The sequence below is a fragment of the Pseudophryne corroboree genome, chromosome 4 (genome assembly GCF_028390025.1).
Source record: "Pseudophryne corroboree isolate aPseCor3 chromosome 4, aPseCor3.hap2, whole genome shotgun sequence".
Classification (NCBI taxonomy): domain Eukaryota; kingdom Metazoa; phylum Chordata; class Amphibia; order Anura; family Myobatrachidae; genus Pseudophryne; species Pseudophryne corroboree.
The window spans coordinates 78318496-78339306 of NC_086447.1; the positions used below are offsets into that span (position 1 = coordinate 78318496).

At 44.3% G+C, this 20811-nt stretch overlaps 1 protein-coding gene across 1 annotated transcript in view; it reads left to right on the forward strand.

The window, feature by feature from the left end:
- LOC134908924 (cytochrome P450 2C5-like) overlaps window positions 1–18044 on the forward strand; it is a 194809-nt gene extending 176765 nt beyond the window's left edge. The window contains exons 9-10 of the mRNA XM_063915177.1: window positions 9069–9210; window positions 17340–18044. Coding sequence (XP_063771247.1) covers window positions 9069–9210; window positions 17340–17518 — 321 coding nt within the window. The 3' untranslated portion in view covers window positions 17519–18044. The remainder of the gene's footprint in view (window positions 1–9068; window positions 9211–17339) is intronic.
- Window positions 18045–20811: the final 2767 nt, after the last annotated feature.

Genomic DNA, 20811 nt, shown 5'->3' on the forward strand with positions numbered 1-20811 from the left:
GTGTCGATGTGTCAGCAATTGTATGACGTCAGATAGAAATGATGGGACAGCAATGGGCGTCCCTATGCTCAGGTTAGCTTCTGTCCATATTAGCTATAATTGCAATTGCGTACAGCAAATGATAGCAATGGCAGCAGCAAGAACACCCGCATCTTAATTAGGCCCAAAGGCACTATGTGTATGAGGACAAATCTGTAGGTACTGCTTTCTTTAGATGGTTTTAAATTGCTTAGGTACAGTATTTAATGTTTCATTGCCTATTTCCCAGTATTTAAGAAACTATTTAATTAACATTTTATCTTTGTGGAAATATTATTTTAGTATGGATTTATAGTAGTACATACAGTCAGGTCCATAAATATTGGGACATCAAAACAATTCTCATATTTTGGGCTCTATACACCACCACAAAGGATTTGAAATGAAACAAACAAGATGTGCTTTAACTGCTGACTTTCCGCTTTAATTTGAGGGTATTTACATCCAAATCAGGTGAACGGTGTAGGAATTACCACGGTTTCTATATGTGCCTCCCACTTTTTAAGGGACCAAAAGTAATGGGACAAACTAAACAATCCTAAATCAAGCTTTCACTTTTGAATACTTTGTTGCAAATCCGTTGCAGTTAATTACAGCCTGAAGTCTGGAATGCATAGACATCACCAGACGCTGGGTTTCATCCCTGGTGATGCTCTGCCAGGCCTCTACTGCAAATGTATTCAGTTCCTGCTTGTTCTTGGTGCATTTTCCCTTCAGTTTTGTCTTCATCAAGTGAAATGCATGCTCAATCGGATTCAGGTCAGGTGATTGACTTGGCCATTGCATAACATTCCACTTATTTGCCTTAAAAAACTCTTTGGTTGTTTTCGCAGTATGCTTCGGGTCATTGTCCATCTGCACTGTGTAGCGCCTTCCAATGAGTTCTGAAGCATTTAACTGAATATGAGCAGATAATATTGCCTGAAACACTTCAGAATTAATCCTCCTGCTTTTGTCAGAAGTCACATTATCAATAAATACAAGGGAACCAGTTCCATTGGCAGCCATACATGCCCACGCCATGACACTACCACCACCATGCTTCATTGATGAGGTGGTATGTTTTGGATCATGAGCAGTTCCTTCCCTTCTCCATACTCTTCTCTTCCCATCACTCTGGTACAAGTTGATCCTTGTCTCATCTGTCCATAAGATGTTGTTCCAGAACTGTAAAGGCTTTTTTAGATGTTGTTTGGCAAACTCTAATCTGGACTTCCTGTTTTTGTGGCTCACCAATGGTTTACATCTTGTGGTGAACCCTCTATATTCACTCTTGTGAAGTCTTCTCTTGATTGTTGACTTTGACACATATACACCTACCTCCTGGGGAGTGTTCCTGATCTGGGCAACTGTTGTGAAGGGGTTTTTCTTCACCAGGGAAATAATTCTTCTGTCATCCACCACAGTTGTTTTCCGTGTTCTTCCGGGTCTTTTGGTGTTGCTGAGCTCTCTGGTGCATTCTTTCTTTTTAAGAATGTTCCAAACAGTTGATTTGGCCACACCTAATGTTTTTGCTATCTCTCTGATGGGTTTGTTTTGATTTTTCAGCCTAATGATGGCTTGCGTCACTTATAGTGGCAGCTCTTTTGATCTCATATTGAAAGTCGACTGCAACAGATTCCAAATGCAAATGTCACACCTGGAATCTACTCCAGACCTTTTACCTGCTTAATTGATGATGAAATAACGAGGGAATAGCCCACTCCTGTCCATGAAATAGCTTTTGAGTCTATTGTCCCATTACATTTGGTCCCTTAAAAAGTGTGAGGCACTTATAGAAACCGTTTTAATTCCTACACCGTTCACCTGATTTGGATGTAAATACCCTCAAATTAAAGCGAAAAGTCTGCAGTTAAAGCACATCTTGTTAGTTTCATTTCAATCCATTGTGTTGGTGTATAGAGCCCAAAATATGAGAATTGTGTTGATGGATATTTATGGACCTGACTGTATATGGTGCCAGAGGTGGATTTAGACTTCATGGGGCCCTAAGCAAGACACTGATTTGGGGCCCCCCTTCCTCAAACAATTCTCAGTGTGCCCCCCCACCAATTGTAGCAGACAGGTCCTGCTGCCCCCCCAGTCAGTGTATGCTCCTCAATCTGCCCATAGCTGATTATAGCAGGCGGATTGTAGTGTACTAGTGTATTGATTATAATTTATTATCAGTTATTTACATAGCGCCCACATGTTCCGCAGCGCTTTACAGAGAACATTTGGTCATTCACATCAGTCTCTGCCCCAGTGGAGCTTACAATCTATATTCCCTATCACATGTACACACACACACACACACACACACACATTCACGCTGGGGTTAATTTTGTTGGGAGCCAATTAACCTATCAGTATAACTTTGGATTGTGGGAGGAAACCGTAGTACCCGAAGGAATCTAATGCAAGTACGGGGAGAATATTAGTGATGCGCACCGGACATTTTTCGGATTTTGTGTTTTGGTTTTGGATTCGGTTCCGCGGCCGTGTTTTGGATTCAGACGCGTTTTGGCAAAACCTCCCTGAAAATTTTTTGTCGGATTCGGTTGTGTTTTGGATTCGCTTTTTTTTTTTACAAAAAACCCTCAAAAACAGCTTAAATCATAGAATTTGGGGGTCATTTTGATCTAATAGTATTATTAACCTCAATAACCATAATTTCTACTCATTTTCAGTCTATTCTGAACACCTCACACCTCACAATATAATTTTTAGTGCTAAAATTTGCACCGAGGTCGCTGGATGACTAAGCTAAGCGGCACAAGTGGCCGACACAAACACCTGGCCCATCTAGGAGTGGCACTGCAGTGTCAGGCAGGATGGCACTTCAAAAAAATAGTCCCCAAACAGCACATGATGCAAAGAAAAATGAAAGAAAAAAGAGGTGCAAGATGGAATTGTCCTTGGGCCCTCCCACCCACCCTTATGTTGTATAAACAGGACATGCACACTTTAGCAAACCCATCATTTCAGCCACAGGGTCTGCCACACGACTGTGACTGAAATGACTGGTTGGTTTGGGCCCCCACCAAAAAAGAAGCAATCAATCTCTCCTTGCACAAACTGGCTCTACAGAGGCAAGATGTCCACCTCCTCCTCATCGTCCGATTCCTCACCCCTTTCACTGTGTACATCCCCCTCCTCACAGATTATTAATTCGTCCCCACTGGAATCCACCATCTCCGGTCCCTGTGTACTTTCTTGAGGCAATTGCTGGTGAATGTCTCCACGCAGGAATTGATTATAATTCATTTGATGAACATCATCTTCTCCACATTTTCTGGAAGTAACCTTGTACGCCGATTGCTGACAAGGTGAGCGGCTGCACTAAACACTCTTTCGGAGTACACACTGGAGGGGGGGGCAACTTAGGTAAAATAAAGCCAGTTTCTGCAAGGGCCTCCAAATTGCCTCTTTTTCCTGCCAGTATACGTACGGACTGTCTGACGTGCCTACTTGGATGCGGTCACTCATATAATCCTCCACCATTCTTTCAATGGTGACAGAATCATATGCAGTGACAGTAGACGACATGTCAGTAATCGTTGGCAGGTCCTTCAGTCCGGACCAGATGTCAGCACTCGCTCCAGACTGCCCTGCATCACCGCCAGCGGGTGGGCTTGGAATGCTTAGCCTTTTCCTCGTACCCCCAGTGGCGGGAGAATGTGAAGGAGGAGCTGTTGACGGGTCACGTTCCGCTTGACTTGACAATTTTCTCACCAGCAGGTCTTTGAACCTCTGCAGACTTGTGTCTGCCGGAAAGAGAGATACAGCGTAGGTTTTTAATCTAGGATCGAGCACGGTGGCCAAAATGTAGTGCTCTGATTTCAACAGATTGACCACCCGTGAATCCTGGTTAAGCGAATTAAGGGCTCCATCCACAAGTCCCACATGCCTAGCGGAATCGCTCTGTTTTAGCTCCTCCTTCAATGTCTCCAGCTTCTTCTGCAAAAGCCTGATGAGGGGAATGACCTGACTCAGGCTGGCAGTGTCTGAACTGACTTCACGTGTGGCAAGTTCAAAGGGTAGCAGAACCTTGCACAACGTTGAAATCATTCTCCACTGCGCTTGAGTCAGGTGCATTCCCCCTCCTTTGCCTATATCGTAGGCAGATGTATAGGCTTGAATGGCATTTTGCTGCTCCTCCATCCTCTGAAGCATATAGAGGGTTGAATTCCACCTCGTTACCACCTCTTGCTTCAGATGATGGCAGGGCAGGTCCAGGAGTGTTTGCTGGTGCTCCAGTCTTCGGCACGCGGTGGCTGAATGCCGAAAGTGGCCCGCAATTCTTCGGGCCACCGACAGCATCTCTTGCACGCCCCTGTCGTTTTTTAAATAATTCTGCACCACCAAATTCAATGTATGTGCAAAACATGGGACGTGCTGGAATTTGCCCAGATGTAATGCACGCACAATATTGGTGGCGTTGTCGGATGTCACAAATCCCCAGGAGAGTCCAATTGGGGTAAGCCATTCTGCGATGATGTTCCTCAGTTTCCGTAAGAGGTTGTCAGCTGTGTGCCTCTTCTGGAAAGCGGTGATACAAAGCGTAGCCTGCCTAGCAACGAGTTGGCGTTTGCGAGATGCTGCTACTGGTTCCGCCGCTGCTGTTCTTGCTGCAGGAGGCAATACATCTACCCAGTGGGCTGTCACAGTCATATAGTCCTGAGTCTGCCCATCTCCACTTGTCCCCATGTCCGTGGTTAAGTGGACATTGGGTACAACTGCATTTTTTAGGACACTGGTGACTCTTTTTCTGACGTCTGTGTACATTTTCGGTATCGCCTGCCTAGGAAAATGGAACCTATATAGTATTTGGTACCGGGGACACAGTACCTCAATCAAATCTCTAGTTGCCTGTGAATTAACGGTGGATACCGGACATACGTTTCTCACCACCCAGGCTGCCAAGGCCTGAGTTATCCGCTTTGCAGCAGGATGACTGCTGTGATATTTCATCTTCCTTGCAAAGGACTGTTGGACAGTCAATTGCTTACTGGAAGTAGTACAAGTGGTCTTCCGACTTCCCCTCTGGGATGACGATCGACTCCCAGCAGCAACAACAGCAGCGCCAGCAGCAGTAGGCGTTACACTCAAGGATGCATCGGAGGAATCCCAGGCAGGACTATTGGCTTTCCTGTGTAAGGAGGAAATTGACACTGAGGGAGTTGGTGTTGTTGTTTGCAGGAGCTTGGTTACAAGAGGATGGGTTTTAGTGGTCAGTGGACTGCTTCCGCTGTCATCCAAAGTTTTTGAACTTGTCACTGACTTCTGATGAATGCGGTCCATGTGACGTATAAGGGAGGATGTTCCTAGGTGGTTAACGTCCTTACCCCTACTTATTACAGCTTGACAAAGGCAACACACGGCTTGACACCAGTTGTCCGCATTTCTGTTGAAATAATTCCACACCGAAGAGGTGTTTTTTTTTGTATTTTGACCAGGCATGTCAATGGCCATATTCGTCCCACGGACTACAGGTGTCTCCCCGGGTGCCTGACTTAAACAAACCACCTCACCATCAGAATCCTCCTTGTCAATTTCCTCCCCAGCGCTAGCAACACCCATATCCTCATCCTTCTGTACTTCAACAGTGACATCTTCAACTTGACAATCAGGATCTGGACTGCAGGTGCTCCTTCCAGCACTTGCAGGGGGCGTGCAAATGGTGGAAGGCGCCACCTCTTCCCGTCCAGTGTTGGGAAGGTCAGGCATCGCAACCGACACAATTGGACTCTCCTTGGGGATTTGTGATTTAGAAGAATGCACAGTTCTTTGCTGTGCTTTTGCCATCTTAACTCTTTTAAGTTTTCTAGCAGGAGGATGACTGCTTACATCCTCAGGTGAAGCTGAACCACTAGCCTTGAACATAGGCCAGGGCCTCAGCCGTTCCTTGCAACTCCGTGTCGTAAATGGCACATTGGCAAGTTTACGCTTCTCCTCAGACGATTTTGATTTAGATTTTTGGGTCATTTTACTGAGCTTTATTATTTTGGATTTTACATGCTCTCTACTATGACATTGTGCATCGGCCTTGGCAGACGACGTTGATGGCATTTCATCGTCTCGGCCATGACTAGTGGCAGCAGCTTCAGCACGAGGTGGAAGTGGATCTTGATCTTTCCCTATTTTACCCTCCACATTTTTGTTCTCCATTTTTTAATGTGTGGAATTATATGCCAGTAATAGATCAACGTATAATACTGGTGGTCACTGGTCAGCAAAACTCTGCACTGTACTCCTCCTATATAATATACTGGTGGTCCCCAGTCCCCACAATAAAGCAGTGTGAGCACAGATATATGCAGCACACTGAGCACAGATATGGAGCGTTTTTCAGGCAGAGAATGTATAATACTGGTGGTTACTGGTCAGCAAAACTCTGCACTGTACTCCTCCTATAATACTGCTGGTCCCCAGAATAAAGATATTTGCAGCCCCCTGAAACAAAGTGAGAGGACGCCAGCCACGTCCTCTCACTATCATTTCCAATGCACGAGTGAAAAATGTCAGCGACGCGCGGCTCCTAATATAGAATCCGAATCTTGCAAGAATCCGACAGCGGGATGATGACGTTCGGGCGCGCTCAGGTTAACCGAGCAAGGCGGGAGGATTCGAATCTGCCTCGGAACCGTGTAAAATGGGTGAAGTTCGGGGGGGTTCGGATTCCGACGAACCGAACCCGCTCATCACTAGAGAATATACAATCTCCACACAGTTAGGGCCATGGTGGGAATTGAACCCATGACCTGAGTGCTGTGAGGCAGTAATGCTAACCACTACACCATCTGTGCTGCCCTTTGAAATCACACCTAGCAGCAATCTAGTCACTGACAGGCTGCCGGGAGTATTCAGCCAGACCAGCACTCTGACATTTTCGGCAGAAATCAGGAATGCCCTCCAAACTCCATGATCTGTTGCCAAGCCCCCTGGGACCCACCGGGACCTTGCGACTGCTTTAGATGCCTACTGATAAATCTGCTGCTGCACAGTGGCCAGTTCTCTAGCTTGTCAGACCTCATATAATGGAGTCACACTAAAGTCACTGATATATAGTCAATACAGTCACAGTCACTAAGGGGTGCAATAATGGCTATTATAAGGGATGGGGACCTGCTAATAGGGGATAGGTAATGTGCTACAATCAGTATGTGTGGGGGGGGGGGGGGGGAGCGAGATCACAGGGCAGCACTGCGATGTACACCCTTTGCCCAGCTTTTTTCTGCCGCCTGGCAGAGAAAGCTGTGCAGGGACGGGGCTCCAGTGATCAGCTATGTGTGTCAGCTGATCACAGAGTAATTTTTTTTTTTTTAAAGTAAAAAAAAAACCATACTTACCAGTCCAGGGAGCCGGTGTCCGCTGCTCCGGTGAGCACTGCCGGGTGCCAGGTCCTCCATATGCTGCACTTTGACCCCGGTGCAATAATGTGATGCTGCAAAGTGGCAGCGCACTTTACAGCACCGAGGGTCACAGCGCAGAAGAAGGACCCAGGTGCCCAGCAGCCACCTGGAGCAGTGTACACCGGCTCCTGGACTGTTAAGTATGAATCCGGGAGGGGGGGGGGATTATCCAGTGTGGGGGTAGTTGCAACAGGGGGGCGAACCTGGTGGCGTTTGCGACGTGCGGCAGTGCATGTGGAGCAGGCCATCAGGGTATTTTTTATGAAAAATACCCCGATGATGCTGCGGAGAGGCACCGCTGAGACAGAGCTTGCCTGCAATCTCTGTCCCTGCATATATATATATTCATGCAATGTAATCAATTATCGCAGTGCGAGTTTGGTCTAGTTTATCACATGTCATCTGCATCATCAGATGCGGATGGTGATAAATATACCTCTAAGTACGCTCTAATTGCTTCTGCTTGAATAGACTGCAGATCTATTAACCGTTTAACAATATTGCAATACTTTGGATAAGAAACTTCTAAATACTAACAAGTTAAGTGACTCTTCAAAAACTGTGGACATACTAACACCTCTCTACACAGACGAGTCAGGGTTTATGATTGCTAAAGTCCTTATTAAAGGTGAATAGGGACTAATTGTGATGCTAATTTGAAATAGGGCGGGTGTTTTTCTGACTTGCAGTGACTAAAAGGTGTATATGTATATACATTGCAGACATGAATATAGGGGGTCACTCTGACCCGATCACACGCTACAGTTTATCGCAGCACAGCGATCGGGTCAAAACTGCACATGCGCCGATGACGGAGGCCGTCACTGAGCTGCGATCGGCCCTGCCTGACTGGCAGGCAGAGGTGGTTGCTGGGTAAAGGTGGGGGGTGGGGAAAGGCGGCGTTTGGCCGCTGTTTTGTGGGCACGGTCTGGCCAACGCAGGCTTGGCCAGACCATGCGTGAGGTGGGCCGCAATGGCTGCAAAATGTCACACACAGCCGCAGCGGGCCGGGGAGCGACAAGTAGCTCCTGGCCAGCACGCTAAAGCTACTCCTAAAGTGCAAATGCATCGCCGCTGTGCAATGCTTTTGCACTTCTGCGGGAAGGGGGTGGGGGAACGGCACCTTTGCTGGGACGGCACCTGTGCTGAGTGTCCCCCCGCATGTCTATTGTCATGATCGTAGCCCTGCAAAATTTTGCAGGGCTACGATCAACTCGGAATGAACCCCATAGTGCTAAGCTGATTCTATATTGGTCGCTACAAACCGGAAAGCATATGGTAACAATTACTTGTTGAGACTGATTGTTGTAATTTCATGCTCTGCTGGTACTGTATGATATGTTTTACATTTTGAACTGAAAATAAATAATTAAAAAAAATCTTTTTTACATACAGTTTGCCAGCACCATCTACTTTGTTGTTTATTTTTTGTTTTCTAAAAAGGCTGAGTATTCCCTTTGTTATTAGAAAGCTGGTGCAATCCTTTTAAAAACACTGGGTATTTAATTGACGCCAGGTTTTTTTTTTAGGTTTTTACTATCTTAAATAAATACATTGTGATTAACACAGAATCCTACAAATCTTTAATTATTCTGTACATAAGCGTTCCATATTCAAATGTTATTACTTCTTCAGGGGACACAGGTAATCCCACTGCTGACGTCAGTGCTGTATGACAAGTATTACTTTAAAAAACCAAAAGAGTTTTACCCAGAACATTTTCTGGACGCCAGCGGGAATTTTGTGAAGAATGAAGCGTTTATGCCGTTCTCAGCTGGTGAGTTACATCTGATATTCTGCCTTAGATCCTAACATATGTTATTCACTAAAAGACAGAAAATAAATATGATGATTACGAAAAGTAATACTGCATAATACCCCTTTTATACCACCAGCTAGTAACACGGGTTATTGCACATGAACGCGCATAACCCGTGTTGCTGGCTGGTGTAAAAGTGTCAAATTGGAATAGTCCAGGTCGAGTGACCCGGTATTCCAACTCGGGAAGTTTGCAGGGTTGAACACGTGTTTAACCCGGCAAACTGTGCAGTGTAAACGGTAGCTGGCTCAATGTGATCCGGCTTCCCGTTTTCACTCCATGTGCAGGCGGCGCTTGGAGATCATGTGATCTCCAAGCACCGGCCCTGTCGCGTCACTGGCAACGTCACCAATCCGGCAATTTGCCGGGATGGTGACACTGGTGTAAAAGGGGGCTGACGCGGGTCGCAGCCTGGTAGCAGCCGTGTCAGGGCTCCCGGCTGCGACCTGCTTTAGTTGGTCTGAAAGCGGTATTAGTGTCATTTAGACTCCCAGAGTAATGAAATTAAGGAGAACTGTATCCAGGTTACTGCCTGAGCTGAGACTGATGTAATAACCAAGTTGTTTCATTAGTATCAAGAATGTGGACCATTCCAGCTTTGGGCACTTGAGCATTCTACTGTATTTGAGAGAAACAAGAAAATATCCGTATAAAAAAAAATCAACACCTGATAAACCACTGCCAGTGTCAGAGATAAACAGGAGAGAGTGAGGGGATCGTGACAGAGGGAGACAGTGGTGGAGGGAAAAGGAGAGGTGAGGAGAAATTGCTGGTTTGGGGAAGAGAGAAAGGTAGGTGGGAAAAAGAGAAAGATATGGAGAGAAAGTGTCAGGGGGAGAAGCACAGAGATGTAGAGAAAGTTACTGAAAGGAAAAATAATAATAATAAAAAACAGGCAACCCTGGGCATTACATAAAATATGTGTGTTACATTACATTGGGGTAATTCAGACCTGATAGCTGATGTTCGTTTTCGCACAGCGTGCAAATCCGATCTGAACTGCGCATGCATGGGTGTGGTATGTTAGGTAGATTAGACTTAGGTCGACAGTCTTGGTCGACAGTAAGTAGGTCGACATGAGAAAAGGTCGATGTAAGTTTTTCTACTTTTTTGGGTGTCGTTTTCTCCGTACAGTGACCGGGAACCCAAATTAGTGCACCGTGTCCCCCCGCATGGCTTGCTTTGCTCGCCATGCTTTGGGCAAGGTGCCTCGCTCTGCTGCCGCTGTGCTCGGCACAGGTTACCGTTCCCAATTGTACTCCACGTGGATCGTAAAGTATGGAAAAGTTCAACAAATGAATTTTTTTTAAAAACTCATGTCAACATTTTGTCATGTCAACCTAGAACATGTCGACCTAGAGTCCCTGTTGACCTAGAAACCATGTTGACCTACTTACTGTTGACCTAGGCAGTGTCTACTTACTTAGTGTCGACCGAACGACCGGAACCCTGCATGCACCGCATTGCGTAAGCACAACAGACCGCAGCAACAGAGATCGCTGGTCAGCGACAGGATTGTGTGAAGCATCCATTTGCACAGGCGCTTGCAAGGAGAATGACAGGAAGAGGGCATTTGTGGGTGTCAACTGACCGTTTTTCAGGGAGTGTCCGGACAAACGCAGGCGTGTCCAAGCGTTTAAAGGGAGGGTGTCTGACGTCAAATCCGGTCCCGATCAGCAAGGAGCAAACGCAGCGGCTGAGTAAGTCCTGGGCTAAGCAGAGACTGCACAAAATCAGTTTATGCAGCTCTGCTACACATGCTATCGCACACTTGCACAGCAAATTCACCCTCCCCTGTAGGCGGCGACTATCTGATCGCAGGGCAACAAAAATCGCTGCCTAGCGATCAGGTCTGCATTACCCCCATTAAGAGGAGGCCTTGTCGCATTTTACATGAGCTCCAATAACACTTGAAAGATACTTTAAATATGTTTTTCTCAAGTAGAGCTGCCAAATTAAATCTCTGAAAAAGTATTTGTAAATAACAGATTCCAAATTGTCTGATTGTCTGATTGGTGGGCACCCTATACAGGGTAAACAGATTTCCAAGGGCTCTTCTAGCAATTAATTCAGTTAGGGGTAACTATCAACCCCATACAGTGGATTAGAAGGTCTAATGGAAATGTGTCTTTTAATCTCTACCTTAATCCCAGCTACATTGTGGTACACCCCATTCAAAAATTACTATATCAAAAAAGAGATGTGCGGCTGGCTCTTTTCGAGTTTTGGTTTTGGATCTGGATGATTTTTGAAAAAAACACAAAAACAGCTAAAATCACAGAATCTGGGGGTAATTTTGCTCCTACGGTATTATTAACCTCAATAACAATAATTTCCACTCATTTCCAGTCTATTCTGAATACCTCACACCTCACAATATTGTTTTTAGGCCAAAAGGTTGGTAGGTTGCTGGATGACTAAGCTAAGCGACACAAGTGGACAACACAAACACCTTGCCCATCTAGGTGTGGCACTGCAGTGTCAGACAGGAGGGCAGATATAAAAAAAAAAAGGCCCCAAACAGCACAACATGCAAAGAAGCCATGCGACACAACCACCTGGCCCATCTAGTAGTGTCACCCAGTGGCTGAATGTTGAGAGTGGGCCGCAATTGTTCGGTCCACACACAGCATCTCCGGCACGTTCCAGTCACTTTTAAAAAAATCTGCAATTGGTGGACTTATACGGCAGTACCCCAGGACTAATACAACAGTACCCCAGGACTAATACAACAGTACCCATGGACTCATACGGCAGTGTCACACAGGATGGCACTTTTCAATAACTAGGCCCCAAAGAGCTCCTCATGCAAATATTTTGAAGAGGTGCAATGAGGTAGCTGTATGACTAAGCCAAGCGACACAAACAATTCCAACTGGAATTATACGTCCAAATCACTGGAATTATACTTCCAAATCACTGGAATTAATTGGCAAGATCACTGTAATTAATAATTATACGTCCAAATCACTGGAATTAATTGGCAAAATCACTGTAATTATACGTCCAAATCATTGGATTTAAATGGCAAGATCAATGTAATTAATAATTATACGTCCAAATCACTGGAATTAATTGGCAAAATCACTGTAATTGTACGTCTAAATCACTGAAATGAAATGGCAAGATCACTGTAATTAATAATATTATGTCCAAATCACTGGAATTAATTGGCAAAATCACTGTAATTATACGTCCAAATTACTGGAATTAAATGGCAAGATCACTGTAATTAATAATTATACTTCCAAATCACTGGAATTAAATGGCAAAATCTCGCTATCGCCTGCCTAGTGAGGTGGAATCTAGATGGGATTACCTCCATCAATTGTCTAAATCCCACTGCACTAATGGCGGATACTGGACGCACGTCTAACACCAACATAAGTGTCAAGGCCTCAGTTATGAGGGCTTCCATCGTCATGTGAAGCTGAACCACTAGTCATGAACATAGGCCAGTGCCTCAGTCGTTCCTTTCCACTCAGTGTCGTTAATGGCATATTGGCAAGTTTACGTTTCTCCTCAGACCATTTAAATGTATTTTTTTGGGTCTTTTTACTGAACTTTGGCTTTTTTGGATTTTACATGCCCTCTACTATCACAATGGGCATCGGCCTTGGCAGACAACGTTGATGGCATTTCATCGTCTATGTCATGGCTAGTGGCAGCAGCTTCAGCACTAGGAGGAAGTAGTTCTTGCTCTTTCCCTATTTTATCCCCCAAATGTTTGTTCTCCATTATTTTTCTGGAGTTATATAACACAATATGCGGCACAACAGGCGTGCCCCTACACCTCACAGGGCAAACCCTGCAAAAATTATTTGGATTAAATATTAATAACCCCTTTATTTGGAGTAAATAATATGCAGCACAGGACAGCACCACTGAATTTATATGGCAGCACCACTGTACTGGATTTATATGGAATTATATGGATTTATATGGAATTATACGGCAGGATAACTGGAATTATATGGCAGTATTCCGAGAATTATATGGAAATATCACAGGAATTATATGCCAGTATTCCGAGAATTATACGGCAATGTCACAGGAATTATACGCCAGTATTCCGAGAATTATATGGCAATATCACAGGAATTATACGGCAGTATCACGGGAATTATACGGCAGTAACACTGGATATATGGCAGCAGAGGACACCACCACTGTGACTGGTCACTGGACTGATGCTGCACAAGACACTTTCCCTGGTCTAATGCAGGACAAAACACAGCACCACTAAAAGGGACTTATACAGCTACACTGGTTATATGGCAGCAGAGGACTCCACCACTGTGACTGGTCACTGGACTGATGCTGCACAAGACACTTCCCCTGGTCTAATGCAGGACAACACAGCACCTCTAAAAGGGACTTATACAGCTACACTGGATATATGGAAGCAGAGGACACCACCACTGTGACTGGTCACTGGACTGATGCTGCACAAGACACTACCCCTGGTCTGATGCAAGACAACACAGCAAAAATGCAAGGGACTTACACAGCAGCCAGCAGCACTGGGGACATATAGCAGCAGAGGACACCACCACTGTGACTGGCTGGACTGATGCAGTACAATACACTGACTACACTGGACTGGACTGAGCAGCACAACACAGCACAAGACTCGCCACCCCACTTTCCTGCCCCCACACAGACACTGAGGATGGAGACATGTCCTCTCACTACACTCTCCGAGACTGGAATGAAAATGGCCGCGACGCACGGCTCCTTATATGGATCCAAATCCTGCGAGAATCAGACAGCGGGATGATGACGTTTAGCCTCATTCGGGTTTTGAGTCAGGCGGGAAAACCTGAGCCAGGCTCGGAACCGGACTCAAATGGTGAAGTTTGGTATGGTACGGTTCTCTGAGAGCCGAACCCGCTCATCTCTATATCAAAGCCATAATCTAGTATTCTGTGCTCCCCAAGACTAAAATATCGACTATGCAACACAGTAAGGGAACAGACTAGGGTTAGACTGGCTATCTAGCACCTCTGGCAAATTCTGGAGGGTCTAATGGCGAGATGTTCAGCTGACTGACAGCCTGGCAGAGCAACTCCACTTCCAGGCACCCTGCTCAGCCAACATGCAGATAGATGGGGCATGTTGTAAGGCCACATTCTTCTGAGTCACAATGTGTCCTCTGAGTTGTGACCATGAACTCTGTTAAGCATGGTCATGAACCTTTTCCATGCACACACACTTCCAAAGCCAAGCCAATTTGGGACCCCAGTCCATCATTAGATCAAGTACAAGTACAGGTAATACGACATCTCAGCATCAAAAGTTCTTTGTATTGTGAAACATAAACTTCCTTATAAAGCACCAGCCATCTTGGCACCCTCACAGTTACAGATCACCCTGAAGTATCTCAGGGTTGGTACTATTGATATACCGGCGCATAGGATCCCCATGGTCAGAATGCCAGCCACAGAATCCCTACAATCAACATCCCAGCGTATTGCAATGCGTATTTTAACCCTAACACTAGTCTAAACTCTGTAATTGAGATAGTCTTTATTATTTATGGAATAGGGTTACACCATAGTTCAGAACTTATGCAAATTGTGCAATGTGCATCAGTGACCATTCTAAATATGAGTTACATTGCAGATACTTTGCTTTTTGATCATAAATCAATTGCTCAATGTATTTTTTATAAAAAGAGATATACTACTTCAGTACAGTAGTTCCCAAACTGGGTGCCTTGGCACCTTGGGTGCCATTTGGCACATGCAGGGGTTCAACAGGTAGTTTTCCCAGGTCCAAAAGATATTAGTCATGGTCAATGTGTTCGGAAATAACAGTGCTGATGGTCTTCTTTCTGGCCACTGATGGTGACCTTCTTTCTGGCCACTGATCATGATTACACGAGCTGCTACTGCTACTACTGATGCATATCACTAGCTGGTGCAATGTCTGGTGCTTCCTAGAATGGTGCCTACATGAAAGAGGTGCCCACCATAAAATAATACTTTAAGACATGTTGCAGAACCTCTGCAGAAGCAGCCTAAAAATTGTTTGGCCCTATCTACTTCCTCCCCATGGCAGGGGGGCATGTCACCCACAGAACAGGAGTGGCAATTCATATGTTCCCTTGTCCAGCCCCAGCATCTACTCACCAGCATGTCACCATTCATTTTTGCAATCTTAATGATCAGCTTCTCCTTCCGGTTGGCTGCTCCTGGTTAGTTGCCGGGGAACTTACTGAATAGGTCACCTGACACTGCATCAAGCCACGCGCCCTCAGTGAGGGAGACTATGACAGACTATGACAGAGGGGACGGTGAGCTCATAGCTACTTCACATCTGAACTCTCACTGTATTTCCAGTGGGGTGCTGCAAATCTGGTGAGTATTTACTATAAAAATTATTAGAATAATAAAAATATGATATTAATAATTTATAAATATCTTCTTTGTATTATTATAGTCATTTTTATAGCCAAAACTCTGGAGTATACAGCAGTATGACTGGTGAGGCCTTGCCTCCATAGCCTGCCCTGACTGCATGTCACTGCTAGGAGGGTGCCAGAGTTTTAAGTTTCCCGTGTATTAATATTCTTGACCTCTGAGTATGTCCAGGATTGCTTCTTGACATTTTCCTCATCTTATTCCTTTGCTTACAGTACTTCTGTGCATCTCAGTTTGATTCTAGCAAAAGACTCATGGCCGTAATTAGACTTTTTGGTGCCCTGTGCCAGAAAGAGATTTAGTCCCCCCCCCCCCCATTCTTCCAGTAGAGACATAAGACGCATGCCTCGTGATGAAGGGGCATGACGCAATTGATCCCAGAGAAAGTCCATGCTATGATCCCCCTTCACACACACACACACACACACACACACACACACACACACACACACACACACACATACTGTACTAGCTGAAAACCCATGCTTTGCTAGGGAATTTCAAGTATAATCACAAAGAGATGAAATGCGCTGGTTTTTAAGCAAATTTAATACTGCTTTTAAATATTTTTTTTACATATATCTTTGTCAGGCAGCGCCTCCGGTCCTTCCCCTGATTGATGCTTTCAAAATACTGGGGCTGAGAAGAATAATCCGCCTCGTTCTCTGCTCCATCCTGCCTCTGATAATGCCCTGCTCAGTGCTGTAAATGCTGGGATGACAGGCCAAGCTCCTCCCACTGTATGTTAAATATGTAAGGTTTGCAGGGATAGGCTGACTCTATTCCAAAGGGCCCTAGGTCTGCTTGCTTAGCTTCTCGCTCTCCTTAGGGCTCCTTCTTTAGGTAAGAAGGTAAATATTTTCGCACCGCACTTAAGGTCACTGGGAGAGCTGTCGGTAGCCTTTACGCAGCAGATGAGCAGTTGCTGACTATCACTGCTTTCCTTTAATGCATTTAAGAGTGATAATATCTATCTTTTCTTTCCTCCTATTGCTCTCTGAGAGGTTCGGTAATGTTTAGTTCAAGTGGCACGTTAACCTCTGATAATTGAGACACTATCCTCTCTTGATTGGAAATAGGTTGGTTAAGTACTTATATTTCTCACATCTATATATATATATAAAAGGCGAATACCACTGACTCAACACAAAATCTCCTGAACCGTAAGACTGGACTGCCTTGCCAGTGGCAGTTGCAGAGCAGTCCATTATTCAAATAGGGGAGCCACACCCAGCGACAGTGTTTATGGGTGACAGTTGATGTGACTCCCCTATTTGTATAATGTACTACTCTGCTACTGCCACTGGCTAGGAAATCCTGGAACAGAGCATTGTGTCTTCCAGCCTTCATGACTTGGTATCGACGGCACCATGCATTCTTTATAGCCCCGGCTGGGTGGGCTGCCTTAACTCTTCTCTGTGAAGGGGGAATTCCCAGTAATCCTTTCACCCCTTTGTGGGTGGAATTTTTAAAAATCCCTTCTTAGTGGGTGCCTACATCACAAAAGCAAGCTACTGTCCAAATGTCAAGTTCCTAGTCCTTATGGTTCAGGAGATTTTTTTAAAAGACTTTATTTAATATTACAGTTTACTGAATTGTGTATAATAACAGAAATACAGTAATAGGGTATTATATGCTCTGCAACATGTTTTTTTGTTCTAGGTAAGAGAAGTTGTGCCGGTGAAAACTTGGCCAAAATGGAGCTCTTCATATTCTTCACGAAGATGCTGCAGAACTTTACCTTCCAGTCTCCTCCAGGGGCCACTCTGGACTTGACCCCTGCAGATACTTTCACGTGTAGTCCTATGAGCTATATGATGTGTGCTGTGCCTCGCACATAAAGTAGGATTGTAAAATGCACAAAAAATTTTTTTTTTCCCAGCTGGGTTTATAATGACATAATAAATTGGTCACCAATTCTCTTTCTTTCACAGCGCACCAAAAAGTATAGTTACGGTTCTGGGTGCCACCCCCGGTTGCTCTGGCCTGCACATGTGCTGACCTCCATCAGGACATGTGCAGTAACACAGCTGAGGGGGCAAAGGTCAAAGTAATGATTCCTTATTGCAGCCAATTGTGTTGATAAGGAATCTTTATTCTTGGGTGATGGCTGCAAATGATAAGAAATAGAACCCTGGATACAGATAAAATTGTGGAGATAAAGTACCAGCCAATCAACAAAATAGGACAGAGAGGAGAGAGAACACTACTAGGGGCACATATTACATTAAAACAGTCAAAGACTTATACAATAATATATCCAAATGTATTCACAATATTAAAAACACACCTTCAAAATGGAAAGTATCCATTATTCACAATAATAACTCAATGTTAAAAACACTCCTTAAAAATGGAAAGTATCATCATCAGCAAAAGCAAGTCTCTGGTAAGGGTACACCTCATCCAAAGTGTTAATTGAATAACATGTAGAGATTTATTTACCAGCCAACCAGTTCCTGTAACACGGCAGAGAGGAGCTGATTGGGTGGTACTTTTTTATTATCATCCTTTCTTTATATGGCACCACGAGGGATTTGGGTGTGGTATAGCTCATAGTCAGTTAAAAGATAGACAGTCATTAGTTAGACACTATATGGTCGACAGTCAAAAGTCAGACAGAGTCAAAAGTCAGACAGTCAAAAGTCAGACAGGGTCAAAAGTCAGACAGTCAAAAGTCAGACAGTCAAAAGTCAGACAGGGTCAAAAGTCAGACAGTCAAAAGTCATACAGGGTCATAAGTCAGACACACAAAAAAAATATATATTTTTTTGTGTTTTTAAACATTTTTAACCCAAAATTGGTGAAATTTGTCCGCTCGCCACGCTTCGGGCTCGGTGTCTCATTCCGCTCCGCTTCGCTCACCACAACTTTGCTAAAAGGTAATAGTTTGTGTGACATGGATAGTAAATGAGGCAAAAGTTGTAAAAAACAGAAAAATCAAACATTTTTTTTGTGTCTGACTTTTGACTGTCTGACTTTTGACCCTGTCTGACTTTTGACTGTCTGACTTTTGACCCTGTCTGACTTTTGACTGTCTGACTTTTGACTGTCTGACTTTTGACCCTGTCTGACTTTTGACTGTCTGACTTTTGACCCTGTCTGACTTTTGACTGTCTGACTTTTGACCCTGTCTGACTTTTGACCCTGTCTGACTTTTGACCTTGTCTGACTTTTGACCCTGTCTGACTTTTGACTGTCAACCATGTAGTGCAGAGGTTCTCAAACTCGGCCCTCGGGAGCCCACACAGTGCATGTTTTGCAGGTAACCCAGCAGGTGCACAGGTGTATTAATTACTCACTGACACATTTTAAAAGGTCCACAGGTGGAGCTAATTATTTCACTTGCGATTCTGTGAGGAGACCTGCAAAACATGCACTGTGTGGGCCCCCGAGGACCGAGTTTGAGAACCTCTGATATAGTGTCTAACTAATGACTGTCTATCTTTTAACTATCTGTCTATAGACAGGAACCCGAGGGATTTGCAGCGCCCAGTTACAGAGTACATAAAGAAATAAGCAAAACAAGAATACAATGACTTACAGTTCAAGACAATGTAGGACAAGTTCAGGGTAAATAAAAATAGCTGCATCAGCAAATGACACTGACATAAGTATTGGTGTGGAAGAAAACTAATGTATTTGGTGGCATCGAGGGGAGTATGGAGTAGGAGATGGTTTAAGTAAGAGACGGGAAGGCACATGAGGGAAGAGGGCCCTGCTCGTAACAGCCTACATTCTAAAGGGGAGGGTCAGACAGACTGGTGTGACACAGATGAGTATACAGATACAAAGAAAAAGAAAGAAGACTTCTTTTGGTGGCCAAAATAAGTCTTCTTTCCTTTTCTTTGTATCTTTATACTAGAGATGTGCGGTGGACACTTTTTGTGTTTTATGTTTTGATTTTGTATTTGATCCCCGCTTGTGTTTTGGATCTGGATTGATTTTGCCAAAACCACCCAGTCGGGGTTTGGTTCTGGATCTGTATGATATTTGAAAAAAAACATAAAACAGCTCAAATCACGGAATTTGGGGTAATTTTGATCCTACGGTATTATTAATCCCAATAACATTTATTTCCACTCATTTCCAGTCTATTCTGAACACCTCACACCTTACAATATTGTTTTTAGGCCAAAAGGTTGCACCGAGGTCGCTGGATGACTAAGCTAAGTGACACAAGTGGGCAGCACAAACACCTGGCCCATCTAGGAGTGCCACTGCAGTGGCAGACAGGAGGGCAGATTTAAAAAATAGGCCCCAAAGAGACCATCATGCAAAGAAAAAGAAAAAGAGGTGCAAGATGGCAATGTCTTGGGCCTTCCCATAGACCCATATGTTGTTTAACCAGGACATGCAGTTTAATAAACCTATCATTTCAGCGACAGGTGGTCCCAATGGAAAAAGCTTGCCAAGTTCTCTGAATCATAGCTAGCTACAAACATACCACCAACATATTTGACTTTTCACATTATGAGCAGAGGACAGTGTCAAGAAGGTGATTAAAAAGAGAGACACATGCAATGAGGAACAACACACAGGCTTTCACCTCCACTCCTATATTGGTGTGGAACAGAAAGGACTTCAACCAAGCAAATATATAATTATTAATTACCACATTACTGGACAAACTGAAAAACTAGGGGCCAAAGCCTCCAAATTTGTACCCCCTTCTCCATGTTCAGGGATTAAGATAATCTCAGATGTAATGGTGGGATGCAAGTAAAATGTTGTATACCACAGGATCAAGATTGGATATTTTCTCCTCCACGGGAGACTTATTTTGTGAAAATCTCGTGGGTTTCTTTTTCTCCATTTTTTTTATTGCATTTATATTTACATATTTTATAGCAGATGCCTTAGTTTTGTTTTTCACAGCTCCCAGTTACACGCATGTGAGCATACCTGTGTGTCCCAGTTACACGTATGTGAACATACCTGTGTGTCTTTTTATTTTATTCATATTTTATTTTTAAATAAAGCAGCCCTTTAGATGTTCTATCAGCCCCTCCTGATCCCCCACAGCAGCCCCACATGGTGCAAGTTGAGTTCGGGTGGGTGAGGTAAAGTACTAAGCAGGACTGCGCAGTGATTTTTTTTGTTATTGAGCCCCTGCCCTAGTGGAGCTTACCAC